Below are 11,073 nucleotides of genomic sequence, written 5' to 3' on the forward strand. Positions count from 1 at the left end.
TGCATCAATTACCAGAAAGTAAACCACTCGGTTTCCATCGTGAGAGATGAAGCGACAATACCATGCATGTAGACTCCTTGCACTACCTCTTGTCTCCTTCAAGAATCACTCGGGAGAAACCCATGTCCAAAGCAACTCGACTGCATGCGAGGCAGACATAGCTTCCGCTCCAAAATTCCATAAGTGGAAGCTGAGGAAAGTTGCAGAGTTGAAGCGGTTATAGTGGTTGCGTCCATTGAAACTAAAGCAACTTTCTCGGTGGGATTTAGTGGATACAAAAGCTTGCAAAAGTGAAAGCTTAAAGAAATGGATTCCACTGCCATACCATTATCCTTATTTAAAAATATATCTCTTCAAGTTGTGGTTCCCAAATATTTAAAATATATATATATATAAACAAATCAATCCATGTATTTTAATCAATCACTCATCCAACAATTTGTACACATTCAACCTAACTCCTTATCTTCAATTTATTTAATAACTTAATGGTCTAATAAAAATAATTATTAGCCAACCAACATCATATCATTTCATATATTTTAAACTAAAAGAAATCTAACCCCATCTTGGGGTGTGACAAAAACAGTCGATAACACACCACTAGAACAGCCCGAAAAGACTACATCAATGTAGCTACATACTACCCCTGAAAAAAATTCGAAAAGGAACTACACACATCTAAAAACAAAGAACAAAACCATGCAACAATCACCGAGACAAAAGACAGTAGAGCATATGCCTATCAAAGGTTACTAAACATTGATCTGAACCCTATCAGTGCCAACCAAACAGCAAAGGAACGGGACTACGAGTAACTCCAAAACACTCGAATCCATCGCGGGCCATAACGAAACAACAACATAGATCTATACTAGCTCTGCCCTTACACGAACCTTCTACTAAACGCGGAAAACTCACCCACTATATATAACTGAGAGCACAAAGTGCTCCAAACTTAAAGTCACATACTCTTCCAAAAACTGAGAAAGCAACGCCCAAATCCTCACCCACACGAAGCGTTGCCCTCGCTTCATTGAACAATCCCTGTCCGATCAGTAACGACCACCTTCTTAGGAAAACCACGAACAACCATACCCCTACTGTCAAATTACCTCAACTTCCGTCTCCTCACAATCTTCTTCATTCTTTTAAAAGCGATACAAATGCAAAAACTTTGATTACCGATCACGATAAACCAGGTTGGGCTGCTGGGATTACACCAATTCCACCATGCATGTTATTACTAAACAATCCTCGCCCACTACTCAATAAACGCCTGAGTCCCACCACGTGCAATGCCAACCTGGATTTATGTCCAACATAATAAAAAATATGAGAAACAAACTTATTCTCTCTAACAACAACCCTCCTTTCCACCTCACGTTCCACTAGCCCCATACTAGTTGTCTCTATTCCAAAAGCAATAACGCTCCTCAGGCAGAAAGAACATGCACAGTTGCTCTATTCAACGGCAAGGCCCACCACTTGCAATGCCAACCACACCGAGCTCCACTTTAACTCCCATACCGTGCTGCCCCTCCAACAAACCACCAAGGACCACAAACAACAATCTTGCTGCCAACATCCACTATCGAAAATAAACCTCTGGCCCGACACCTAGAGTTGCACGTCCACAGACTATCTTTCTCGGGACTATATTAATCTGCACAAGCCACTACAAAACCAAAAACAAACGCCATAACAACGGCGACTACATGTCACGCTCCGCCATCAACCAAAGATCCATCAACGAAAAGCACAACTCCTCACAAAATTGTTAAACTCCCAAAGGAAACAACACCCAAATAATGGAAATTGCTAGTAATCTCAGACAATTACCGACAAGCCACCTCATTTCCACGATTGGAACACAAAACCAGTAAACTGCAGCAAAAACCTCCTGCAACCTAGGACTCATCACATCAACGGTAACATTGTATTCACCGCTCCACCACCGGTTGGGTTGCCTTCAAGAAACACACAAAGCAAAACAACAAACACAGGAATGGGCCTAGAACAACAACTAAAAACAAACTCCAGAGAGCACCTGTCTAACCGAAGTAAACACAGGGCAGCTGAAATACGAGAGAGAGGTAATACCATTCGAACAAACTCACTCACTCAAATCAAGCTAATAGACGATGAGAGGACACAAACTCAACGAACACCGAACATCTTCTACAAAAAGAATAAACTTGAGATAAAAGAACCAACACACATAGTCAAGAGGCACGTTCGAAAACGGAAACAACCACTTACGTGGGGCGGTGGCCGCCTCCACCACTGACCTTGCTGCTTAAAAATAAACTAATGAAAAGATAAAATAACAAAAGAAAGAAAAAGATCGGTGGCCAACAACCAGCCTTAAAGGCTGGTGCCTCCGCCTGAAGATATGTAGTTTGTGCTTCGGTGGTTGCTTTTTATAGGTGTTAATTATGATGAAAAGTGAACATATAGTCGTTTAGTTAAATTTTTAAAAAAAAATTGTGTATTTGTTTTGATAATTTATTTTTATTCTTTAAAATTTTAAAATTTAACTTTTTTAAATATAAATATATATATTTAATATAAAATCATGCATTCATCCTAATGTAATGATATATCAAACGAAAAAGGACAACCAGACAGATGATGACAGTTAGAAAAAGGCTAATAAGAGAGGACGTGAAAAGAAAAATCTCGAAATCCGATTATAAAGAAATTAAAATTTTAGAAGTCTTATTAAACCATGTTTGGTTGATTAATTGTCCATTTAAAGGAGAAGAGGTAGGTCGGATGATCATCATTAAAGTAGCTATGGATATGGACCAATTGGGTTGATAAACAAACCCGGTTCGACTCTAGCTCAGATAATTACACCATTTTGTGTATAGAAAACCTTAAGGAGTGTTTATAGGCAGATCTACATCATTCTTATGGAAGACATTAACGTATTGAACCGATTCATCAAAGTAGTTAAACACTCTTCATTAGACTATTAATAAAATATAGAAATTGTACTCAGACAGAGATATTTATAGACAAGCCTACATTATTTTTATTGGTTTTAATGGTCATTTGATATGAGTTCTGTTGAATTAATCTCTCTTTTCGAATAAAAATGATATATAATTTTAATTGTTTTTATTTGTTCTTGTAACATATATACTCTTTTAAGATTAAATATGACGTAGTCTTAATTTTGTTACCACGCTTATCTATCCTTAATTTGAATTATGAAATTGGATATTAATAGGGGCTTGTAATAATATAATATAAGTCGTGCTTAAGTTATGATAGTGTCAATTTTTCAAAAAATCATCATTATTTTATGTATTTTTATGTTAATGTTACTGATGCTTATCTTCCATCACCAACAACGTGTTTAATATTTTTTTTATTAATTTAGGGTAAATATAAAAAAATATTTGTTCAAATAACTCTCTCAACTATTTAACATTGTACGCTCACATCCCTAACTTTCATGGTACTCGAACCTGAGACCTCAAGAAATAACAGTAATTTTTTTTTATCAAGATCATTTGATTATTGTTTATTAATTTTAATACTTGGATGTGTGTTTTTTAATTATAAAAAGTGCATAGAAGTATGAAAATATAAAATCATTATTATAATAATATTAATTTATTATTAAAAAAAATATCTTAATCATTTTTAAACCAAATTGACATCTAATTAATTCACGATACCCGCTCGAATTTTTTTTTTTTTTAAAAAAAACTTCATGCACAGGGTTTTTACATTTTGCAGGGAATAAAAACCGTGAGCCATTTGTAGCATCTTGAGATAGGATTGATTATATAAATCACAGTCGATACTGTTGTTAACGAATATACCACGACATCAGCAATTGTCTGAATCCCCGACAGGTCTCGTCCTTTTCGTTTTGCGCGTCTCGTTATGTTTGTCATGTTCTGTTGTTTGATAATATAATTTGATTCCACAAATAATCTCATATGCCTTCAATGGAAAATACATTGGATGATCTTAAACTTTGGTTCACTCAGTCTAAAATACATTGGATAGGATCAATCCGGTCTATTTATTTCTTTCGAAATATTCATATTCGATATTTGAATTAAATTCAAGTAATAGGATTAGGATATAATGACATGGAACAATTAATCGTCTCAAGATTCAAACATAAAACCTGATTCGATTCGAAGGTATTTACATGGAAATGGCGAATATTAAACCCATGAGATGCTATTTTCATGGAGGTTGGTGTTACGACTGTCATCAGTGGATACTATAGTTCCCAGTTGTTTACCCCCCATTGCTACACTAGAATATTGCATGCCTGGAATCAAGGATGAATCCGAGCCAGATTGCACCATGGGGCATGGGGCCTAAACCGATCTCCCAAGTCCTTGCTGGCTGCGATGACAGAAGAGAGCGAGCACGATCGGAGTCGATAGCTTGATTCGACACAATCGATAATATTTTCCGGCTGCTGACACCGTCGCCTGATGAAGGATTTGTTTCGAGCAGAGGTTGGCAAATAGAAGCTGCACGGAAGAAACCATTTCGGTTGCCGAAGTTCAACTCCGAGTCCGAGCTTATATCGGTTTCCACTTTGACGGTCCCCAACCAAGAAGAAGCTGCGGCGATTGTGGCGAACACTTGGGGGCTACCGAACTGAATATGTCTAAAACCCGCAACGGAGTCTACGGACAGAGAATCGGGTTGGGGTTTTCTCCGTCGTCGGTTATGTCCGTCGAGCCGTTTCCTGCAGCTTCGTTTTCCTGCATCGAACTCCGCCAAAGAATGAAACCTGACACAATGCATTTCACCAGATTATCAAATGAAATTATATGCAACCAACAAGCTATTGTAATTTTCACCTGCTACATTGCTGGCAAAATCGTTGCTCTTGACCCTTTATTGTAACTTTTGGGGTTTTGGAGTGGACTTCACATACTTTATGGCGTCGATGAGAGTCCCTGCATTTTCTGAGGTCCGACGTGCAACCGTCGACCAAGCACGAAGGTACTTGGTTTCCGCCGCCTGGTGGCCGAACCCCTTTTGAACGAAACTAATGATGAAGGTTTCATCAATGGCAGCTTCTGGCCTTTGAACAGCTCAAATAATTCTTCATAAAATAAAATAAACAGAATCAGAATCAAATCATGAAGGATTTAGTTTTTTTAAATAGGATGTTTCATTTTCTTTATCCTTGAAGTTTGAGCACAAGTTGCCACGACCACTTTCGTTGACTGGAAAAGCAAAAGTAGACTCCATATGGCGTTCATCAGCTTTTCTTCTTCGTTTAACCCGTGAAATAATTATCATTATTCGTTACAAAACGTGTAGAGAAGCTAAAAGAACCCTAACATTTTCATGAAGCATAAATCATATCAACTGCAAATGGAGAAAGATAACCTGACAACACATACTGATCCAATACATAATGAAAACCGAAACAAAGAAAGCTAAGTAAAACTAAAAGGGTACCTGAGAAAATCCCAGAACTCCAGCAGATGAGACGAAAGTTGTGCACTGCTAAATCTTGTAAAAAACTAACATCTCGAGTTAAAATTTTATTAATATATAATAAAAATATTCGAAAGAATTTGACCCAAATCTGAAAGATATAATCCAAGAGAAAGAAAGAGGTTGAAATGTTGCGGAAGACGGCTATCGGATAGAGTAAAATAGCAACTGATAATTTGAGAAAATAAAAATTAAAGATAAAAGAGACACAAATTTTACGTGGGAAACCCCTAAATAATATAAGATAAAAACCACGGGTAACGGTAGAAGAATTTCACTATTAGAAAATAGGAATTACAACTTCTCTCGATCGACCAAGTAGAAAACAATGATTATTCTCTCTTGATAAAATGGAGAAAACAACTCTCAAGAAACTCTCTAGTGTTGGAATAAAGTTAGAATGTTTTGGGATATTTTGAAGCTAAATGAGCTAGGGTATTTATAGTTGAAGCTTAATGACTAGTTTGTAAATATCCTAAATTACAATGACTAAAATTGAGATTTTACCATTTCAAAAGTCATCAAAATCTTGCTGCCAATTGCTCTAATTTTCCAACCAAATTTCGGTGGAATTATTTTGTTTGTTTTTTTCAAACATTCCATTGAAAGTTTGGTGGCAGCAGCTAATTTGAACTTTCCAAATTTGTATTTCAACATGAAATAATAGTGGTATGATTGAAATGGGAGTAGAAGAGAGGGATGAATGAAAATGGCAAAGGGGTGGATCTTTCTTTTTAACTCCCTTTCACTTCCATTTCTAGGCTTGGAGGGGTTGAGTGAATAAATAAGAGAAGTAGAAGAAAAACGAGTGGAGTGGGGGAGTTGGCAGAGAAAAAGGGACAGTGGGTACAGTGTTTTTAGTCAACCCTTTCGACTTTTCAAGTGAATTGAAAATGGAAAAGTAGAAGGAATAACAAATGAGTCTTCTTGCTCCTTTATTCTTCTTATCTTAAAATAATTATTTTTATTAGTTTTGACTGATTACAAAGTATTATTAGGAGAGTAAATGAATCGAGTTTGAATGAATAAAATTATATTCATATTTGTTTGTTTATTTTTAAAAGTGTTCTTGTTTGATTTGTAATCGTTTAAGTTTTAATATTATGTTCGTGTTAGTTTGTTTATTTTAAAAGATATTCATGCTCACTTATTTATTATTCACAAACATATTCGTTTATATGTTCATGAACATGTTCGTTTAGCGTTCATTTATTCGTTTATATGTTCAATTTTTAGTTTTATCATTTCATTTACAAGCTAAAGAAAAATGTTAAAATTGTCACTGGTGATCAAATTCATTAAAATTTACGGTTTAAATTTTAACTTTTACTATGTGTTTAATTTAGTTCATATCTTCACCAATATGTAAAATTTTAAAAAATAAAAGGAAAATTAGAATTAGGTAAAAGAGCTTGTTCATGAACATAAATGAACGAGCTGATAAACGAGGTTATTCGTGAACATAAACGAATCAAACATACCTTTGTTCGTGTTCGTTCATTTATTAAACGAACATAAAATTTTTTGTTCATACTCATTTATTCACATTAACAAACGAACATAAAAGACATTATACGAACAATTCATGTACCATTCACTGAACGCTCTGTTCTTTTACATCTCTAAGTATAATATGTTCATAATTTTTATTAATCATGGACAATACACTCCTTTTAAACGCAATAAAACTTTTAGGGAGAATAATAGTTCTCTTAACCACTAGGACCACTTAATAAATTTTATAATCATTTCGTTATTACATAATAAATCTATATGTTAATAATAAGAAACACATGTAAAGTTTTATATTATTAATATGAGTTCAAGATGTTATAATAAAAATATAAAATTTTAGAAGTATAAAATCAAATTAATAATAAAACTGTAAAAAAACGTTTAATATATATAAATTTAAAAAGACAATTATAATTTATTATCAAGAAAGTTTAAAAATACATTAGCTAATGATTCACTTTTATAATATAAATTTTGGGTGAGTATTTCATACATTAATCATATATAGTTTTATGTACTATTAATAAATTATTTGTTTTATATACTTATGAATATTTAATTGTTGATCAATTAAATTAAATATTATAGAATTGTTTTTTTAATTCAATTTATTTTATTCATAATATTATAATTCAAATTTCAAATCTTGTTTAAAAGATATAATAACTCATCTCGATTCATCAACTAATAATTGAGATAAGATATTGACGTAAATTTAATTTATAAGTTTTATTAGTCAAAAAAATTAAAACTTTATGATGATTTTATCATCTAATTCATTATGCTTCGTTTTATTTAATGTATCAAAGATTAATTCATAAATTTAGTCAAAAAATTTTGATATATAAGGTGCGAAAAGCTAGTGTAATAGGGTGAAAGTATCTTTTAGGTCCTCTTGTTTTAAAGAATAATTCAAATTAATCCTATTATTATTACAATTATCAATTTTGTGAAAAAATAAATAAAGCTATTTTTATAAAATTAATATTTACTGTTTAAAATTTTTCAAAACCTATATAATTTAAATATTTTATTTATATTTTTTATTCTAAACTTTATGAAATTTTATAATTTTGCATTCTTTAGTTATTAATATAACTTTATAAATTTACACTCTAATTATAACTACTCATAGAAGAATTAAACCCATGACACAAGAAGAAAAAACCAAGACAAATCTCAACCAATAAATCTACGTGGCAATATTGAAATGAAAAGCGAAGTTTCTATGCAGTGTTTTTCAAAAACGTGTATCGAATATGTATTATTGGTGTAGGTAACATTCATGTGTCAGCTTTGCATATTATTTCTACAAACAATTTTAAAAATATATTATTTTTCATAAATATTTTTTAAATACCTAACAAGTAATTTCATCCACTCATCAATATACGCCTACATGTTTTTATACAATATATATTCATATTAGAAGTGTTCATTGATCAGACTGATAATAAGTTTTGAAAAAAAATAACTGAAAAATTAATATTTAAAATATATATTTTGTTTTAAGTGTTTAATAGTTTCTCCGTCAAAAATATATTTTATATTTCCTTTCGTTGTTATTTTAAAATCAAAATTTCAACCTCTACGTAAAAAATTTATCATTCAATAAATGTAACACATAACTTGATTATTTTTACCTATGTTAATTTTAGCAACATAAAATTACAATGTATTTTAGTTGAATATTATAATTCTAGTACTTTGTACATTAATTTTATATATTTTTTATCTAGGTATTTAAATTATTTTTTTGGTCGAATAAGAGTCATCACTTTTTCATCTAGGTACCTAAAGTTTTTTTTAATCAAAGTAGATACTTAAAATATATCATATTTTTCATCGAGGCTTTTAAAAGTTAACATGTGATACTGATTAAAAAATACTTTTAGTATCTATATGAAAAGGATGGTCTATTTTATATATTTATACTTTGACAGAGAAATACTTTATATGTATCTAGATAAAAAAAAGGTAATAACTTTAAATACTTACTTTGACAAAAAAATATTTTTAAATTAACGAGGATCTAAAATGCAATTCTATCAAAATTTTGTGGGCCACAAACCCTTGTACTTAACAAATGGCTTCGTCCGAAAACAGATTCTCTCCAAACTTAAGTCTAACCCAAATAATTTTAAGAAAAACAATCTAACTTAAGCCAATCCAAACTCAAATTTCATTAAAAAAAACATCTATTTCTGATTTTGAGATAATAAACATAACCAATTCTTATTCTTCTCCCCATTTCGCACATGAGAAATGATCTAAAAGACACAAATTTCTCATTTTTTTTACATATTTAATTATAAAAATGTTTTGATTTAAAAGGAAGTGGTGTAGATTTGCATCTGGCTTAAGATATGCTCAAAGTTGTCATTAGATTTTTGGATGGGATGGGAGTGCATGCCTTCGTAAGTTGTCACCACTATGCCTTCATCTTCGGTTAACCTTTGAACTTGTTTTTTCACATTGCATCCTTGATATGTACATCGATAATAACTTCTGTAAAAAGTTAAAATAGTTAATAAAAAATTAATTAAATTAATAATGATGCTTACTCCATGAAGCTTACTAGTTTCAAGAATGAGTAAAGTACACAGAGATTACCAAACTATATTATTACTGAATTTTTATGATTTATAAACATCTATTAAAAATTTTAAATGGTTATTAAAAATTTATTAAAATTTATCAAAATATTATAAAATAGTTAATAAATTATTAAAATCTTACAATTTATTATAAATAAATTGATAAATTTAATGATGTTTTTAGTTTTTAAAAGTTTAATGATCAATATCATCATTTAAACATATTTTAGTGACCTCTAACGTATTTTATACTTCAAAATTTTATAATTATTTTGAAACCATACAAAATCCTCAAAAATGATTAAATTTGATAAAAAAAAAATGTATCAAACATGAGATATAAACATATAGTAAGAGTTCATATTTGATGTAATATATACTATCAATAAATTCGATATAAAATATTATAAATGAGATCATTTATAACGATAGATTAAAATTTGATTTAGTGATAGATTATTTTTTCTAATAGTATGTAATTATAAAGTAATATTTATACATAATTTTTTAATTTATTGATCACACATATATTCTACATATGTATTTGTTTGAATCTCAATATTCAAGAGAAATCAACATTCTTTTTTTTTTTACCAGTCATTCAATGGCGAAAGTCTAAAAAAAGATAGCTTACTTTAAGGCTAAAAATGGTGAAAATGATCGTGATCGAAAATATTATAAAAAAATAATATTTTAAGTTTGATACAACCTAAAATACATTCTTCGTAACATTATAAGTTTCACCGAATGTAACATTTTAGATTGCCTCCAACCTAAAATGTAATGTTTTTTTGTAACATTTTTTGTTGCACTAATTTTCGTATTTTGTTAGTCTTAAATTATTAGGTTATATAACATAACTATCCCGCTAAAGGAGTTCCCTTAGTGATAGTTTATAAAATTATATACTATTAATGTATTTGAATATACATCCATATAAAACCGACAATCAGTTGGTCTGATGAGTCTTTTTAAAATATGATCTAGATTAATTGATCAATAGATTGAATACCAATGATTAATTCAAAAAATATATATACATCCATATAAATATAAAATAAATTTAGTGAGTGAAAAATAATAATTTAGTAGGATCATAAAGAATAAACTTGTATGTGTACCTTGGAAATTTGTTGTTCTTGACAGCTTTCTGGCCATATTTTCTCCATCTATAGCCATCATCAAGTATATCAACCTGGCTTCTTGTCTGAAAAGCATGTCTAGGCTTTCTGATCTTTTTATCTCCCTTCTTCTTCTCCAATTTCGTTTCAGTCCTCACCAAGTTGCTGATCTCATCAACGAAGCTTTTGTTCTGAGAAATAACACCGGCATGCACGTTCAAGCTTTCAGGAACTTCCATTAATCCCATTAACCCATTACCTTTTCCGCCATGAAATCCACCGTAACCGGCCGTCGCCGGCGCTAATGTCGATGAGCCAGTGAAAAATCCATGAAAATATTCCAT

General features: G+C 31.1%; 1 protein-coding gene and 1 pseudogene across 1 annotated transcript; both read right to left on the reverse strand.

The window, feature by feature from the left end:
* Positions 1 to 4,193: 4,193 nt before the first annotated feature.
* On the reverse strand, positions 4,194 to 5,057 carry LOC120134305 (annotated as a pseudogene).
* A 4,197-nt stretch (positions 5,058 to 9,254) lies between these two features.
* Positions 9,255 to 11,073, reverse strand: LOC120134306 (probable WRKY transcription factor 75). The gene is made up of 2 exons (XM_039150749.1): positions 10,730 to 11,073; positions 9,255 to 9,519 (listed from the first exon to the last, which is right to left on the reverse strand). Exons 1-2 carry the CDS (start codon positions 11,071 to 11,073, stop codon positions 9,339 to 9,341), a joined length of 525 nt encoding a protein of 174 aa, XP_039006680.1. The 3' UTR covers positions 9,255 to 9,338.

Source organism: Hibiscus syriacus, unplaced genomic scaffold (genome assembly GCF_006381635.1).
Source record: "Hibiscus syriacus cultivar Baekdansim isolate YM2019G1 unplaced genomic scaffold, ASM638163v2 tig00110597_pilon, whole genome shotgun sequence".
NCBI classification, from domain to species: Eukaryota; Viridiplantae; Streptophyta; class Magnoliopsida; order Malvales; family Malvaceae; genus Hibiscus; species Hibiscus syriacus.

Excerpts from the sequence above, each read along its gene's own strand:
- LOC120134306 (XM_039150749.1), bottom strand. The coding sequence starts at position 11,073 with ATGGAATATTTTCATGGATTTTTCACTGGCTCATCGACATTAGCGCCG. Across the intron at positions 9,520-10,729 it reads AAGAACAACAAATTTCCAAG|AAGTTATTATCGATGTACAT; the intron begins GTACACATACAA and ends AACTTTTTACAG.